The sequence below is a fragment of the Oncorhynchus mykiss genome, chromosome Y (genome assembly GCF_013265735.2).
Source record: "Oncorhynchus mykiss isolate Arlee chromosome Y, USDA_OmykA_1.1, whole genome shotgun sequence".
Taxonomy (NCBI): Eukaryota; Metazoa; Chordata; class Actinopteri; order Salmoniformes; family Salmonidae; genus Oncorhynchus; species Oncorhynchus mykiss.
In genome coordinates, this window is record NC_048593.1 from 33,039,817 (window position 1) to 33,058,240 (window position 18,424).

Here is an 18,424-nt window from a genome sequence, read left to right on the forward strand (position 1 = left end):
TAAATTGCTTATTCAACGACTTACAAAACCATTGAAGCTGAAATTGGGATTTTATTTTAGGAATAAGGCCTGTTTTTCATTTGAAGCCAGAAGGAGGCTAGTATCAGCTAAATTTTTGCCTTTACTAGACTATGGGGATATTTTATATATGAACGCTTCCACTCACTGTTTGAGATCAATTGACACCCTTTACCATGGCACTTTGAGATTTATTTAAACTGTAAAACCCTTACGCACCACTGCACTTTGTATACCAGTGTTGGCTGGCCTTCTCTAGTCACTTGTAGGCTCGGGCACTGGTATACTTTTATTTACAAAGCCATTTGGGCTTTACTACCTTTTTATTTGGGCATTTTTATTGTTCAGAAATGTAGTGGGTACTCTCTTCGGTTCGCTGGACTTTATCCCGAACTGAATTTGGTAAAAGGGCTTTTATGTACTCTGCGCCATCGTCCCATTGGTATTTTTAAATCACTGATGAATGATCTTGAGACCGATTCTCTGACCTGTCAATGTTTTTAATTAGCTGTTTTTGATTTTGTTATACTCTTGTGAATTCTATGGTTTTTACTAGATTACTTGTAGCTTTTCTTGTTTGTAATTTTTGTAATGATGTGGTGCTGCCCGTCTTGGCCAGGACGCTCTTGAAAAAGAGATTTTAAATCTCAATGAGCCCTTCCTGGTTAAATAAAGGTTAAATAAAAAACTGTGTAGGCTGAAAACACTGTTCAAACAAATGTATCATGGTTGGTTAGTTAATCCATAGCTCTGTCTATGGATGTGAGTGGTCACATTTCGCCAGGCCCATCCCTCCGTTTTTCACCCAAAACAGAGCCAGGGCGTCCGCTTTGTTATTGTTTCAATTAAGGTTTATAGCTTCAAAAGAAATCCAACAAGGATTAAGGCTGGGATGTAATATGATTGTGCGTTGTCGACAATGTTCGCGGAGACCGCAATCACGGTAAACGCTGCATATGTCAGCTCAATCGAACAATTTGCATTGTCGACAGCGCAATCAGGCTGAAACTCTGCCTGAGCTGACGTGTAACACCAGTAGGGTGAGAGTATAGCCATCTGGATCAATACTCCTTAGACATACTAGACAAAAGCAACCCATAGACACCAAGGGATTGTTTAACTTTTTAATAAACCAGCCTGAAAACCTGCTCTGACAGCACAACTCAACACCAGAGTTCAGCCAAGAGACAACTGGGTCTCTAGTTAGCATCAGGTCTAATCTGTAATCCATTACTGCCCCAAACCGCATCCTGTCTGTCTGCCACTGGTGTGGCTGTTAACCCTTCGTCTGCTGGATTTATGATCGGACTAAAGGAAGGTCAAGCATTAAAAGATTACTGAACAAATGTTCATTTGGAGAAATATTTTAAAGCTCTTAGTAAAGTAACAGTTGATTAAATGAATGGGCAGGATGAGTGGATTTCTCTATGTCCTTTAAGGGTTGTACTGTAGCAGCTATTGACTGAGCACCTGATGTGTGACATGGATACATTTCGTTTTAAAAGATGGCAGAACATGGGGCTGCATGCATTGGGGAATAGAGACTAGGACAGCAGGTTCCAAATAAAACGACATCAAGAAGTGCTTAAGAATGAACCAGAAGTACCAAATAATGGACAAGTACAACTATGGCAACGCCGTTTGGCAAAGTCTTAGAGCACAGTTAAATAAAATATCAATGCATTTCACATAAAACAGAAATCTGCAGTTAGAGTGTAAGTGAATCTAATGCTGTAGAGATATAGTATATAGCTCAGGCCTTACTTTCTCTAACAGGCATGATAAATCTACATTTTCTTCACAGTTTAAGACCATATAGATCTGTCTTTTCAAATAGAAGCTCTAGTTTGCCTCAGTCTCTGAAAACCTATTCTAGAAGTTAGTGGTTCTCAAGTCCTTGCATTCTTTCTTCACAATTAAAAATGTTCTTTACAATTAAAAAGTGACTCATTGCTCTAGCTATGTTCTTTCCAAGACCTACACAATATACTGAATTAAACTCACGCCACAGAAACAAACATGGAAATAAATGAGTAACCCAGCAGCAATGCTAAACATGTTTCAAACAGGTGACTAACAAAGTGTAGGTGTGAACAGACAACCATTTTCTCAAATGTTGTATGCAAGCCTATATTCCTTAATGTAAGGAAGCATTAACAAGGCTCCTACTGTACATCAATAAAACAATCCCAGAGCCAGCCAGACTAGGCTTTATGTTGTTATCCACAGAGCCACGGTGGGCAACTCATAGTACATGCACCTCCACTTTCTTCCATCCGAGAGGAGAGAAGGCACAATGTTTCAGATCAAAGGGCTTTGGCTACCACTGTGCTCTATCCAGAGAAGAGATGTTCTTCAAAAAAGTGACCCGATTGAATAAATAAAATAAATAAACCATATTAAATTAGTAAAGTGTAGAATTCCCAGCTGGAAAGAGATGCCTCCCTCCTGTCTAAGCCCCTCCTTCTCCTCTCTGTCGGCCCACAAAGCGGTACAGCTTGTCACAGTTGTCCAGCTTCAGAGACTCAGCCTTCGCCTTCAGTCTGTCATCACGGTACAGTTGTGCAAGGTTCGCCAAGTCCGACTCTGAGGAATGAGAAAAACATCAGCTCATATAGGGATACATTCATACTCTACAACATGAATAAACCATGTGTGGCTCTCTCAGTCAACACATCTCAGGTGGCTGTCAATGGGGACAGAGCCAAGCTGCCAGAACCTGAATGCACCTGGACTTACTCTGTTGTTTCTCCTTCCAGCAGCTGCTCTGCAGGTGTTCGATGTAGTCACTCTCTATGGTCTTCTCCAGCTCCTCCAGGGACTCCCCACGGTACTCCTTCTGGAAGCCCTTGTCCACGTAGTAGGGAACACCCATGTTCTGGGTCTCCCGGGATACCACCAGGCCCATGGCCCTGAAATAAACATCAAATCAAATGTTATTTGTCACATACATATGTTTAGCAGATATTAATGCGAATGTAGCAAAATGCTTGTGCTTCTAGCTCCAACAGTGCAGTAATATCTAACAAGTTATCTAACAATTCCCCAACAACTTCCTAATACACACAAATCTAAAGGGGTGAATAATAATATGTACATGTAAGTATATGGATGAGCGATGGCAGAGTGGCATAGGCAAGATGCAATAGATGGTATAAATACAGTACACACAGACGTGATGAGTAATGTAAGATATGTAAACATTATTAAAGTGGCATTATTTAGAGTACATTGTATAAAGTGACTAGTGATCCATTTATTAAAGTGGCCAGTGATTGGGTCTCAATGTAGCCAGCAGCCTCTCTGAGTTAATGATTGCTGTTTAGCAGTCTGATGGCCTTGAGATATAAGCTGTTCTTCAGTCTCTCGGTCCCAGCTTTGATGCACCTGTACTGACCTCGCCTTCTGGATGGTAGCGGTGTGAACAGGCAGTGGCTCAGGTGGTTGTTGTCTTTGATTATATTTTTGGCCTTCCTGTGACATCGGGTGCTGTAGGTGTCATGGAGGGCAGGTAGCTTGCCCCCGGTGATGCATTGTGCAGACCACACCACCATCTGGACAGCGTTGTGGTTGAAGGGGGTGCAGTTGCCGTACCGGGGCTGTAATACAGCCTGACAGGATGCTCTCGATTGTGCATCTGTAAATGTTTGTCAGGGTTTTGGGTGACAAGCCAAATTTGAGCCTTCTTGACCACACTATCTGTGTGGGTGGACCATTTACACCAGTACAGGAGGGGGCTGAGCACGCACCCTTGTGGGGCCCCAGTGTTGAGGGTCAGCGAAGTGGAGATGTTGTTTCCTACCTTCACCAACTGGGAGCGGCCCGTCAGAAAGTCCAGGACCCAATTGCACAGGGCGGGGTAGAGACCCAGGGCCTCTAGCTTGATGATGAGCTTGGAGGGTAGGTACTATGGTGTTGAATGCTCAGCTGTAGTCAATGAAAAGCATTCTTACATAGGTATTGCTTTTGTCCAAATGGGATAGGGCAGTGTGGAGTGCAATAGAGATTGCATCATCTGTGGATCCGTTGGGGCTGTTTGCCTCGAAGCGAGCATAGAAGTCTGGTATACTCGTGTCACTGGGCAGCTTTCGGCTGTGCTTCCCTTCGTAGTCTATTGGTTTGCAAGCCCTGCGACATCCGACGAGCGTCAGAGCCGGCGTAGTACAATTAAATCTTAGTCCTGTATTGACGCTTTGGTTCATCAGAGGGCATAGTGGGATTTCATATAAGCTTCCGGGTTAGAGTTCCACTCCTTGAAAGCGGCAGCTCTAGCCTTTAGCTCAGTGCAGATGTTGCCTGTAATCCATTGCTTCTGGTTGGGGTATGTACGTACGGTCACTGTGGGGGACGACGTCATCGATGCACTTATTGATGAAGCCAATGACTGATGTGGTGTACTCCTCACTGCCATCGGAGGAATCCCGGAACATATTCCAGTCTGTGCTAGAAAAACAGTCCTGTAGCTTAGCATCTGCTTCATCTGACCACTTTTTTATTGGTCTAGTCACTGGTGCTTCCTGCTTTCATTTTTGCTCATAAGCAGGAATCAGGAGGATAGAATTATGGTCAGATTTGCCAAATAGAGGGTGAGGGAGAGCTTTGTATGCATCTCTGTGTGTGGAGTAAAGGTGGTCTAGAGATTTTTCCCCCTCTGGTTGCACATTTAACATGCTGATAGAAATTTGGTCAAACGGATTTAAGTTTCCCTGCATTAAAGTCCCCGGCTACTAGGAGCACCACCACTGGGTGAGCGTTTTCTTGTTTGCTTAATACAGCTCATTCAATGCTGTCTTAGTGCCAGCCTCAGTCTGTGGTGGTATGTAAACCAATACGAAAAATACATATGAAAACTCTCTAGGTAGATAGAGTATCTCATGATAAGCTGTAGACCACAGTACCTCAGGCGAGCAATAGCTTGAGACTTCCAGTGTGATGGCGATTGCGTCGTCTGTGGACCTGTTGGGGTGGTATGCAAACTGAAGTGGGTCTATGGTGGCCGGTAAGGTGCAGGTGATATGATCCTTGACTAGTCTCTCAAAGCACTTCATGATGACAGAAGTGAGTGCTACGGGGTGATAGTCATTTAGTTCAGTCATCTTTGCCTTCTTGGGTACAGGAACAATAGTAGCCATCTTGAAGCATGTGGGGACAACAGACTGGGATAGGGAGCGATTAAATATGTCCGTAAACACACTAGCCTGCGCATGCTCTGAGGACGCGGCTAGGGATGCCGTCTGGGCCTGCAGCTTTGTGAGGGTTAACACGCTGAAATATTTTACTAACGTCAGCCACATAGAAGGAGAGGGGTGCAGGCCTTGTTAGCGGGCAGCGATGGCGGTACTATATTATCCTCCAAGCGTGCTAAGAAGGTGTTTAGTTTGTCTGGAAGCGTGACGTCAGTGTCCGTGACGTGGCTGTTTTTGTAGTCCGTGATTTCCTGTAGGCCCTGCCACATACGTCTCGTGTCTGAGCCGTTGAATTGCAACTCCACCTTGACATAGTCAGTCTCACTAAATGTTTACAAAGGGTACCCAATACACATCACACCTCACCCTCTTCAGGGTCCTCATGCACTCTGCACCCAGCATTTGACAGTTACCATGCTACCAGTCTGAAATAGGTTCATAAGGAGTCTATTTGAGAGACAAACTTATCATCAAGAAGCTTGGTTGATGTTGCAGTGGACTCACGGTTTGTAAAAGAGACCGTAAGGAGGGTTGGTGGCCATCAGTTGGGTCACAACAGATATGAGGATCAGCACCAGAACAGGAAGAAGCTGCAGGAAGGCTGTGAAGGTGTTCTGCTGAGGAAAGGCAGAACCAGAAGCAGTTCTTAAACAAATCACATAACTGGCAAAACATTTAATCAATGTACAGAAACGTTTCAAGGACTCGTTTGCTTACTGCAACAATCTGGTCTAGGCATGGTGAAAGCTTCTACTCTTATTTTCACAGCTGGTCTGTTTCACTGGTCAACCTTCCACCCCCACTGTAACTGATCCTCTTGGAGCAGCATAAGGTTCTCCATTTAACTGCCTATTGCAGCACCTCAGAGGGAGATGGTATCCAATGACAAACAGGATCAAATCTAAAACCCCCACCCAACCTCAGGGAGTGGAGTTCTTTCAAATCAAGGTCCAGCATCAATTGTAAACCCATAAACACATCAGCTATAGCTCTGTTGGTTAAACTGTACACCCATAGGCAATCAGCTATAGTTCTGTTGTTTAAACTGTACACCCATAGGAAATCAGCTGTCGTTCTGTTGGTTAAACTGTAAACCCATAGGAAATCAGCTGTAGCTCTGTTGGTTAATCACACAGCCACAGAACATCTATGAGTTGAACTGGTGGGATTTTCTCTGAGATCTCATGTGGGCACTGACTGACCTGACTGCGGTTCTCCACCACCTCCTCCTCGCGCCTCTCATATGCTCGTCGCCGACGAGGCTGATAGAAGTCAGAGTAGGTGGCTCCTCGGTTGCTGTACACATGGATGTTGCCTACGGGAGCAGAACAGACATGATTTACATGCTCTGAACTACTTAGCAACAACTGACAATGAGTCACTCAAATCCAAAATTCAAGTAACAGAGATTAAACGCACACACCAACTCTCTCTTTCAGAAACACACACACACAAACTGACCTGTGGGAAACCTTCCTCCAAAGAAGATGTTGAAGAGTTCCTCAGGGGAGATGTCGGCCTCAAAGTCGCTGTTGAAGTTGCGGTAGTGTCCGTGGCGAGCGTGGGCGGTGCTCTCAGACGGAGCCTGTTCTCCATACTGGTCATACTGATGACGCTTCTCAGCGTTGCTGAGCACCGCATACGCATTGCCTATGGCTGTAAAGAAAAAAATACTTATCAGGCCTACGATTTGGTGCAGTCTGATGTACAGAGCCACAACAACATGAGAAGGGAGGGGCAAGTCTAATTATCTGCACCGGCAGTTCCACAAAAATACAAATCAAATCTAATTTTGTTTGTTGAATGCTTGGTAAACAACAGGTGTAGACTAACAGTGAAATACTTTATGAGTTCTTTTCCAACAATGAAGAGTTAAAGATAAAAATGTAATACAAAATGTAAATAGTGACATGAGGAACACATACACAGTGTAAAAATAACATGGCGAAATACAGGGAGTACCCGTAGCGACTCGATGTGTAGAGGTACGAGGTAGTTGAGATAGCTATTTACATATAGAGGTAGTGACAAGGCAACATGATAAATAGACAGTAGCAACAGCCTATATATGGTGTAAAAAGGTGTGTGTGTGTAGCGTCAGTATGCTTGCGTGCGGCAAATACAGTTGAAGTCGGAAGTTTACATACACTTAGATTGGCGTCATTAAAACTCGTTTTTCAACCACTCGACAAATTTCTTGTTAACAAACTATAGTTTTGGCAAGTCGGTTAGGACATCTACTTTGTGCATGACACAAGTCAATTTTCCAACAATTGTTAACAGACAAATTATTTCACTTATAATTAATTCACTGTATCACAAGTCCAGTCGGTCAGAAGTTTACATACACTAAGATGACTGTGCCTTTAAACAGCTTGGAAAATTCCATAAAATTATGCCATGGCTTTAGAAGCTTCTGATAGCCTAATTCGAGGTGTACCTGTGGATGTATTTCAAGGCCTACCTTCAAACTCAGTGCATCTTTGTTTGACATCGTGGGAAAAATCTAAAGAAATCAGCCAAAACCCCAGAAAAAAATTGTTGATCTCTACAAGTCTGGTTCATCCTTGGGAGCAATTTCCAAATGCCTGAAGGTACCACGTTCATCTGTACAAACAATAGTATGCAAGTATAACACCATGGTACCAGGCAGCCGTCATACTGCTCAGGAAGGAGACGCGTTCTGTTTCCTAGAGAAGAACGAACTTTGGTTCGAAAAGTGCAAATCAATCCCAGAACAGCAACAAAGGACCTTGTGAAGATGCTGGAGGAAACAGGTACAAAAGTATCTATATCCACAGTAAAACGAGTCCTATATTGACATAATCTGAAAGGCCGCTCAGCAAGGAAGAAGCCACTGCTCCAAAACCACCATAAAAAAGCCAGAATACGGTTTGCAACTGCACATGGGGACAAAGATTGTACTTTTTGGAGAAATGTCCTCTGGTCTGATGAAACAAAAATAGAGCTGTTTGGCCATAATGACCATCGTTATGTTTGGAGGAAAAAGGGGGAAGCATGCAATTCCGAAGAACACCATCCCAACAGTGAAGCATGGGGGTGGCAGCATCATGGTGTGGGGGTGATTTGCTGCAGGAGGGACTGGTGCACTTCACAAAATATGCCAGGAAAATTATGTGGATAAATTGAAGCAACATCTCAAGACATCAGTCTTCAGGACATCAGGAAGTTAAAGCTTGGTCACAAATGGGTCTTCCAAATGAACAATGACCCCAAGCATATTTCCAAAGTTGTGTTAAAATGGCTTAAGGACAACAAAGTCAAGGTATTGGAGTGGCCATCAAAGCCCTGACCTCCATCCTATAGAAAATGTGTGGGCAGAACTGAAAAAGTGTGTGCAAGCAAGGAGGCCTACAAACCTGACTCAGTTACACCAGCTCTGTCAGGAGGAATGGGCCAAAATTCACCCAACTTAATGTGGGAAGCTTGTGGAAGATTACCCGAAACGTTTGACCCAAGTTAAACAATTTAAAGGCAATGCTACCAAATACTAAATGAGTATGTAAACTTCTGACCTACTGGGAATGTGATGAAAGAAATAAAAGCTGAAATAAATAATTCTACTATTATTCTGACATTTCACATTCTTAAAATAAAGTGGTCATCCTAACTGACCTAAAACAGGGAATTTTACTAGAATTAAATGTCAGGAATTGTGAACAACTGAATGTATTTGGCTAAGGTGTACAGTATGTAAACTCCCGAGTTCAACTGTATGTGTGTGTTGGGGTGTCAGTGTAAGTGTGTGTGGGTAGGTGCTAAAAAGGGTCAATGCATTTAGTCCGGGTAGCCATTTGATTAGCTATTAATTCAGTCTTGTTTAGCACTCTTATGGCTTGGGGGTAGAAGCTGTTCAGGGTCATGTTTCCAAACTTGTTGCATCGGTACCGCTTTCCATGCGGTAGCAGATAGAACAGTCTATGGCTTGGGTGGCTGGTGTCTTTGACAATTTATTTGGGCCTTCCTCTGACCCATGGGCCCATGCCAAATCTCTACAGCCTCCTGAGGGGGAAAAGGTGCTGTCGTACCCTCTTCACAACTGTGTAGGTGTGTGTGGACCATGTTAATTCCTTAGTGGTGTGGACACAAAGAAACTTGAAGCTCTCTCGATCCACTCCACTACAGCCCCATCGATGTGGATGGATGTGTGCTCGCCCCTCCGTTTCCTGTAGTCCATGATCAGCGCCTTTGTCTTGATGATGTTGAGGGAGAGGTTGTTGTCCTGGCACCACACTGCTAGATCGCCGACCTCTTCCCTATAGGCTGCCTAATTGTTGTCTGTGATCAGTCCTACCACCGTTGTGTTGTCAGTAAACTTGGTGTTGGGAGTCGTGCATGGTTACGCAGTCATGGGTGAACAGGAAGAGGGGGATTGAGCACACCCCCCAAGGGGCCCCTTGTTGATGGTCAGCGTGGCGGATGTATTGTTGCCTACCCTCACTGCCTGGGGTAGGCCCGTCAGGAAGTCCAGGATCCAGTTGCAGAGGGAGGTGTTCCGTCCCAAGGTCCTGAGCTTGGTGTTGAGCTTGGAGGGCACTATGGTGTTGAATGCTGAGCTGTAGTCAGTGAACAGCATTCTCACGTAGGTGTTCCTTTTGTCCAAGTGGGAAAGGGTAGTGTGGAGTGCAATAGAGATTGAGTCATCTGTGGATCTGTTTGGGCTTTATGCAAATTGGAGTGGGTCCAGGGTGTCTGGGATGATGGTGTTGATGTGAGCCATGAGATGCCTTTCAAAGCATTTCATTGCTTTATATGTGAGTTCTACAGGGCGATTGTAACCTGCCTAAATAACTTTGGCATTCTTGGGCACAGGGACTATGGTTGTCTGCTTGAAACAAGTTGGTATTACAGACCGGGTCAAGGATTGGTTGAATAAAGGACAGGAGGTAGCCTAGCAATTAAGAGCGATGGGCCAGTAACCGAAAGGTTGCTGGTTTGAACATCCAAGCCGTCTGGTGACAAATCTGTCAATGTGCCTTTGAGCGAGGCACTTAATCCTAATTGCTCCTGTAAATTGCTCTGGATAAGAGTGTCTCCTAAATGAACATTTTTTTAAAGAATGTAAAATGTCAGTGAAGACACTTGCCAGGTGGTCAGCACATACTCCGAGTAAGTGTCCTGGTATTTTATCTGGCCTTGCGAATGTTAACCTGTTTAAAGTTCTTACTCACATCGGCTACAAAAAGCGAGATCATACAGTCGCCGGAACAACTGGTGCGCTCATGCATAGTTCAGTGTTGTTTGCCTTGAAGCTAGCATAAAACGGTAATTAGGTCGTCTGGAAGGCTTGCATCGCTGGGCAGCTCGGGGCTGGGTTTCCCTTCGTAATCTGTGATACCGCAATCATCCAAATCAATGTTAGTGATCGCTGTTCTGATGTCCAGAAGCTGCTTTTGGTCATAGGAAATGGCGAGACATTATGTACCAAAAAAACAACACAAAATAGCAGAATTGGTCAGGAGCCCGTAAGATTGCAGCTATCCACTGCAGCGCCATCTTCTTACAGTGGCCCTATTTATTTATAATTTTAGGAGCACATGAGAAATGCTCACATGATCATCTAATGTGACCAGAGGAGGAGGAAGATCTGATACCGATAAGTCCTGGATCAGGAGAGGGAAACACAGCAGTAAGAGGCATCCCTTTACCTTTAAATGCATCTGTTGCTCCCGGGGCACAATTCTTATCAGGGTGGAACTTCAGTGCCAGCTTCCTGTATGCCTTCTTCAGATCTTCATCACTAGCGTCTTTAGGAACGCCCAGGATCTCATAGAAGTCCTTGCATTTCTTTATCCTGCATGGATCAAACAAAACAAAGAATCTTTTGAAATCTGACATCACAACATTAATGTGTACAATGTGCAGGTGCACATCTTGACAAAATGTAGCTGTGGTCTCGGAGTGCTCAAACTGAATGATGGCCTATCACTAAATAAAATATAGAAAAACTCAGGTAAAGACAGTGTGAGTGTGATTTAATACTAAGGGGCAGGTACCTGAAAACACCCTGACGCTGATCCTCTGTGTAGGTCTGCTTCTCCTCACTGGCTCCTCTGCGTGCCTCCTCTCCATCCCCGTCCTCTTCATTTGATCGGAAGCCACGTGGTGGGGGTATGTGGGGCTCCTCTGGAGCAGCCGAGCTCCCATTCCTCACTATGGCATCAATCAGCACTGACGGAAGACCGAGAGATCAGGCAAGTGGGTAAATATCAATAGATGAGAAATCAAGGCTGAGGCTGGCTAAGACTAACTTTTGGTGTGGCGCGGAATCTTCCTTGATTTAAAGAGTAAAAAACACAAAACAATTTGCGATTGTTTATACCGATCTAAAGATGACACATACATCCACAATACTTTAGGCTAGAAACAAGCAGTAAAATGCCAGTGTAAGACGTGACTAACACGCTGACCAGATCGCATCACGCGAATGTTGATTTTTATCCTACTACACCAGACATGATCAGGACACGCAGGTTGAAATATCAAAACGAACTCTGAACAAACTATATTCATTTGGGGACAGGTAGAAAAGCATTACACATTTATGCCAATTTAGCTAGCTAGCTTGCTGTTGCTAGTTAATTTGTCCTGGGATATAAACATTGGGTTGTTATTTTACCTGAAATGCACAAGGTCCTATACTCCGACAATTAATCCACAGACTACTATACATTTTCTCTCCTACTTCAGGCTTCTTCTTTGGACTTTATATGGTGGTTGGCAACCAAACTTAAGGTGCATTACCATTACCGACTGGAGTGTAGACCTCAGTTCATCTTTCAATCACCCACGTGGGTATATGCTCCAAAAAACAATGAGATGACACGTGAGTATATGCTCCTAAAAACCAATGAGGTGGGAGAGGCGGGACTTGCAGATTTGTATCTGCTTTCAAACCAACCTTCGAAGGTGACTTGAAATATCTGCTTCTATGTGTTTTTTGGCTGTTGAGACTTCAGGAAAACAAATTCTAAATCAGATATGCAAAAAAAATTGATTTCAATAAATTCAAAACTGCCAATGTGAACAAGGCTTAATTAAGAGAGTTCACAAATTGTGTTTACGAGGACAAGGGAATCTTACTTTGTAAAGCGTGCCAAAACTATCAACCACATAAAAAAGCAAAACGACGGTGGCGCACCTGAGATCCAATCAACACCAGACTCGAAAGGCGAGCTAACAAGTATTTTGATGTAAATAACTTAACTTACTTATTTTGATGGTAGGGTAACAGAGTAGCCAACTCATTATGTTGCATAAGCTATCTTCAACGGTTGCAAACTGAGGTAAACTTTGCAGGCTAGCGAGCTACGTTAGATAGATCTTTGTAAAAGATGTCTAGCTGTGGTGTGTGAGTGTGTTGGGTTCTGTCCGCGTGTGTGAGGGAGAGTGTGTGCGATGTACAGATTTGTGGCACATTGATCAAAGGCAACAGTGGTGAATATTGCTAGCTTTCCTAGCCAGTATTTAAATCACTGACCTAAATAGGTTCAGGGTTAGCATGGAGGAAATAATGACCAGAACAATATGGGAAAAAAGCAAATAAATGATGGAGTGTCCTTTTGTGTGGTGTGTGGGGCTGTTGGGATCTCGCCATTTGTGTGTGTGTGTTAAATGTATATTGCTTTTGGAAAGAGCTCAATTTTGCAATGAGCTCAATTTCGAGTCTCATAGCAAAGGTTCTGAAAACTTATGTAAATAGGGTATCTGATTTTTGTCATACATTTGCAGAAATGTCTAAAAACCTGTTTTCGCTTTGTCATTTGTGTAGATTGAGGGAAAAAACATTTAATACATTTTAGAATAAGGCTGTAACATAACAAAATCCAGTATACCTACCTGAGCTTTACCTGCACTACATCAACGATTGCGTCAAGGGCAAGGATAGCTACGTGATCTTGGAAGAGACCACCAACACCTGTGGGAGGTGTGCCCTAAACATTCTACTTCAGCCAGTGGGTGAGAGACCCATAATGGCAGACTTTACCTTTCTGGACATGCCTTAAAATGAACTTGCCAAATGCGGGTAGATTTTAGCATTGTCGGGTAAGACGTCTATTTCACCAGCCACGTTGGCGGGTGGTCAAGGATTCACAGTGGTAGCATTTGTGAATAAAAATAGTCAAGTACCAAGTGCCTTTAGAAGTGATTTACACATCGACTTCTTCCACATTTAGTTGTGTTTAGGCCAGTGACACAATATCAATTGAATACATTTTAAATTCAGGAGGTAAGACAAAACCCCATTAGAGGATTGTTTTTGTAAATGTTTACAAATTAGTTCAAAAAAAAATATTGCATGCACTCAGTGTGCAATAGTGTTTAACATGATTTTTGAATGACTACCTCATCTCTCTCTGTACCCCATACATACAGCTAATTGTAAGGTCCCTCAGTCAAGCAGTGAATTTCAAACACAGATTCAACCAAAGAGCAGAGATTTTCCAATGACTTGCAAAGACGGGCACCTATTGGTAGATGGGTAAAAAAACAAACACAAAACAAAAACCAGACAATGTTCCTTTGAGCATGGTGAAATGATTCATTACACTTTGGATGGTATATCAATACACCCAGTCACTACAAAGATAGTCGTCCTTCCTAACTCAGTTGCCGAAGAGGAAGGAAACCACTCAGGGATTTCACCATGAGGCCAAAGGTGATTTTAAATCAATTAGAGAGTTTAATGGCTGTGACAGGAGAAAATTTAGGATAAATCAACAACATTGTAGTTATTCCACAACACTAACCTACAGAGTTAAAAGGAAGCCTGTACAAAATAAAATAATATTCCCAAACATGTATCCAGTTTGCAATACGGTACTAAAGTAAAACTGCAAAAAATGTGGCAAAGAAATAAAGTTACGTCCTGAATACAAAGCATTATGTTTGGGGCAAATCCAACACGTCAACGAGTACCACTCTTCATATTTTCAAGCATGGTGGTGGCTGCATCATGTTATGGGTATGCTTGTCATCAACAAGGACTTTCAGATAAACGAAATAGAGCTAAGCACAGGCAAAAATAATCCTAGAGGAAAACCTGGTTCAGTCTGTTCAGACAAATTTACCTTTCAGCAGGTTAATAACCTAAAACACAAGGCCAAATATACACTGTAGTTGCTTACCAAGACACAACATTGAATGTTCCTGGGTGGCCTAGTTACAGTTGACTTAAATAAGCTTGAAAAATCATTGGCAAGTCTTGAAAATGGCTGTCTAGCAAAGATCAACCACCAATTTCACAAGAGCTTGAAGATTAAAACAAAGATAACATGCAAATATTGTACAATCCAGGTGTGCAAAGCTCTTATAGGGACATAACCAGAAATATTCACATCTGTACTTGCTACCCAAAGCTGATTCTAACATGCATTGACTCAGGTGTGAATACTTAAATGAATACATACAATGATAATACTTAAAATACTGTAAATGAGATATTTCTGTATTTCATTTTCAAAAAAAAAATCTAAAAACATGTTTTTACTGTCATTATGGAGTATTGTGTGTAAATGGGTGGGAATTGTTTTTTTAATAATTTTTTTATTCAGGCTGTAACAAAAACATTTGGAATAAGTCAAGAGGTATGAATACTCACTGTAGGATCACATTTTTAGCTAAATAAATGCTGCAGTAGCTGTTTACAAAGCATTTCAGCCGTTTTGTTTCATAGCTGGTAAATTAATCGCATAAAGTCAAAGAACTTCAAATCCTATTACCTATCCCACCTCTCGCAGCAACACTGCTGAGTGAAAGATTCATTTTTAGAAGAGCTGGCACAGGCATAAAAGTTGGTCTAACTGACTTGAAAGTCTACTGAAGTGAGACTTTGTCCTTTTGTTTCTTGGATATTTACATTGTTTTGTTCATAAGTTAGGTTGTTTAAATGTTTGAGTTTCAACTGTTAAAGAGAAGACTATGCCTATACTAGTCAGGCTCGCTCAATCTCAAAGCAGAGATACTTTTAACGCGTAAATTCAGATAGCCACGCTTGCTTCGCCCTCACGTTGGTGCTAGCAAGCTGGCTAGGTATCAATAGTCCAATCGAGTAGGGGCTGGAAACTAAACTGGACGGAGCTTTAACTGGTCAATAATGACACGATGTCACAAATGATTTGCTTAAAGTTCATCTCCCCCAATTTTGGTCCCGCCCTGTTCACGTCCCTTGCCATGCTCGCGTCACCCAAAGGTCCCACTCCCACTTTGCTTTCCTTCATTGAAAATGAATGGGCTTTCCGTTGTTGTCACCCCCAATATGCTATGTGGTCACAAAAAAATAAAATAAAATGAAGCAATATATCACCTTCCTTCTTAGTAACATATTATTTTAGAACCATTATAAAAGCATGCTCATCCTTTTTTTTTTTTTGGCCCCTAAAAATATTTTTGCTGGTAAAAAAAATAAAAATCTGAGTGTCAGGTAGATTTTTGAAATCTACCTGCCACAGTGATTGGTGGACCAAAAGTGTAGTTTCTGGCCTTGTTTTTGTACAAAGTTAACATTACAACAGTGTCCAAGCAGCTCAGAGCATTCATACTGGCAAAGGACTTCACTCCTGTGATGCCAATCTACGCAGTACAGACCAGTTGGTGCTCGTGGGTCAGTGCTATGGCGTGGCGTGGCTGGCAGAGTACATGGATGTCCTCTCGGAGTTACTGGACACCTTTGAAACACCTGCCAAGTGTGTCTAGGATCTGAAGGAGCTGCTGGTGAACCAATAATACTCGCTGAAGGACCAGGCTGTGTTCATCATTGGACACAGTCTGGAGCTAGTGGTCCTTAACAAATTAGAGAAACAGAGCCATCAGCCCACAACATCAGCAACAAGCTACAGGACCTCTGAGTATGGCAGCGGCAGATGAGTGGCACCACCACACCACCACTCAGCTGGAGGAACTTCCAGAGCAAGAGAGAGATGGGTGTGCAGAGTTCTTCAAAGTTGCCATGAGAGAATGTGCCATTAAGCTGCAGGCTGTGACAGAGGCACCCAAGCCTAGCTATCTTAACTCTATTCATACATTCCACACAGCAGAAGTGGAAGGGTACAGGAAAGAGAGGAAGGATATTGTGCACATCATCGCTGCGTTGAGTGAGGTGTCTGAAGAGGAGTGGCACAGGTGCATGTCAATAGACAAAACTGAAGCCAGAGAGGTGAGAGCAGTGGATCTCACTCTCTTCTTATTCAGGCTGTAACACAAAATGTGGAAAAATTCAAGGGATGTGAATACTTTCTGAAGTCACAGTCTTTAGGAAACGATGTTGGCCCTGTTACATTTCTATCTACACCTCTCTAGGTTGTGTTTATCAGACGGCCTGATTGATTCTTCAAACAAGTGATTCAAGTTCAGATGTAAGTGTTCAGCGTATTAGTGTAATACTTATTTTGTCAATGAAATTCTTGAATCTTAGTTCCTACATACAAAAACATATGTTACTGAATTCAAGTTTGTATAAGCCACATTCATTCATTGTTTTTAATTTGAAATACGTACATCCTCCAGGCAGAAAAGAGCTGACTTCCCACAGAACATTTCTCTCTCACTCACTCTAGCAGAAACAGCATTAGATTCATGACACTGTGTACATATGTATTCTTATCTGTTTACACTGATTGTACTGACATAAAAAGTTAAAGTGGGTGTAATGTTTTACATGTAACAGATGATCTTTATTTGTATAATTTTAAGTGTCCCATTCAACTGCATGATGTATAAACATACACCAGAGTTTAAAAAAAAGAAAAAAAAAAGCTTTATCCAGAATTCTGCTGATTTTCTGCAGAAATCTCTGTAGAAAGTAACACAAATTCCAGCAGATTCCATTTGGGCCTAACTACAAAATTCTAAAGTTGTGGTGTAAAATAAATTGGACTTTGCTTTGGAAGTAATCTCATGTAATGTGTGAATCTGTTGACCAAAACTTTACGTAAACAAGAATATGTATAATTAAATTGAGGCTTCATATAAATTTGCATGACATTTTTCAAATGTGAAAATGGGGGCTCTAGGGGAAAAGGTTGGGAACAGCTGTATTAAAGTAGTATTATGTACCTGAAACATGTATTCCCTAACCTAGTCACTTGTTATATTCAGATGAGTTACTTATTAAGACAGTTAACCCAAAATTATACTAACTAACCAGTTTGGCTGGTTGCAGCTGCACCACCAGGTTGAGCAATAACACGGATAAGGTAATGAAAGAAACATTACTAACGTAACGTCATACATTGGAGTGTGGTTTACAGGCTAGTAAATCCACTTTTCGTTTCCAGGCACACAAGTTATCGAAAGATATTACCTGCGTTATAAACCGACCATATTGTAAATATCATTCAGATGACATTTAGCTATAACACACGCTTAACATGTTCACTGATTCGATGGGAGCATTCGTTATCAAATTCACAAGATACAGACGTTGCACTTTCTATTTTAACATTCAAGTTGGCAAGCAAGGCTAACATTGACAAGACAGCCATTATGGCACATTTACCTCTGGCCCGGGTGCTGGGGAATATTTTCTGGGCTTCATACAACAGTTGAAGGGCTTTTTCTCTCCGCCCTGACCGCAAGCACAGCTTTGCTTTCTCTATCAATCGATCAGATTCCTGTTTATCCATTATGACAGCTATTCGATGGCTAGCTAGTTAGCTTGTTCCCACAGAGGCCTGCAACCTCAAACTACACTCGCTACACAAATGCGGGTGACTGCCTAGAATCTTAAGAATTTAGCTAATAGCTGTTTTATGTTGAGGTGTACCTGGGCGTTGTCTGTCAACTGAAATTAACGGTAGCTAGCCGGCTTTGTTTACAGATAACAAGCTAGCTAGCAATAGGTTAGCTATGAGATTTCACCCTAGCTATCAGGTATCATAGCGGTGACGCCTCCCACTTTAGAAGCCAGACATGAACACAGGTGTAAGCGTCTATTCAAGTCGTCCAAATACCAACAGAAAAACTTGAACTAGTTCAAATCCATGCAATACGGGAAGAAATGTAATACCGACATTAACCAGTCCCGTATTAACAGCTTCTTTGATATTAACCTCCATGGCCAACAGGAAGCGGAAACTAGCAGAATTAAAAGCCAAATTGACCAATATAACACCTCCACCCTTAACCTCATTCATCTGTAGTCCAGCAGTGTTACTTGTAGATTATTTTGGACATTGTTGCAGCTTCTGATTGCTGCATTG

General features: G+C 42.3%; 1 protein-coding gene across 4 annotated transcripts; it reads right to left on the reverse strand.

The window, feature by feature from the left end:
* Positions 1-1,128: 1,128 nt before the first annotated feature.
* Positions 1,129-18,341, reverse strand: LOC110510107 (dnaJ homolog subfamily C member 18). Of its 4 annotated transcripts, none has more exons than XM_036967592.1 (9): positions 17,722-18,341; positions 11,222-11,396; positions 10,874-11,019; positions 6,666-6,860; positions 6,407-6,519; positions 5,709-5,818; positions 4,917-4,974; positions 2,758-2,930; positions 1,129-2,604 (listed from the first exon to the last, which is right to left on the reverse strand). In XM_036967592.1, the coding sequence occupies exons 1-8, from the start codon at positions 17,846-17,848 to the stop codon at positions 2,805-2,807; spliced, it is 1,050 nt and encodes a 349-aa protein (XP_036823487.1). In that variant the 5' UTR covers positions 17,849-18,341; the 3' UTR covers positions 1,129-2,604; positions 2,758-2,804. The 4 variants fall into 4 exon arrangements, with proteins under 4 accessions (XP_036823487.1, XP_036823486.1, XP_021447119.1 ...); XM_036967591.1 differs by having other exon boundaries at positions 5,709-5,821; XM_021591444.2 differs by lacking the exon at positions 4,917-4,974 and having other exon boundaries at positions 17,722-18,336.
* Positions 18,342-18,424: the final 83 nt, after the last annotated feature.

Bases quoted from the DNA above. Each gene is read 5' to 3' on its own strand.
- LOC110510107 (XM_021591443.2), bottom strand. From the start codon at position 17,848: ATGGATAAACAGGAATCTGATCGATTGATAGAGAAAGCAAAGCTGTGC. The intron at 5,822-6,406 runs GTCAGTCAGTGC...GCCTTTCCTCAG, and splicing joins TGGTGGAGAACCGCAGTCAG to CAGAACACCTTCACAGCCTT. The intron at 2,605-2,757 runs GTAAGTCCAGGT...CTCATTCCTCAG, and splicing joins CTGGAAGGAGAAACAACAGA to AGTCGGACTTGGCGAACCTT.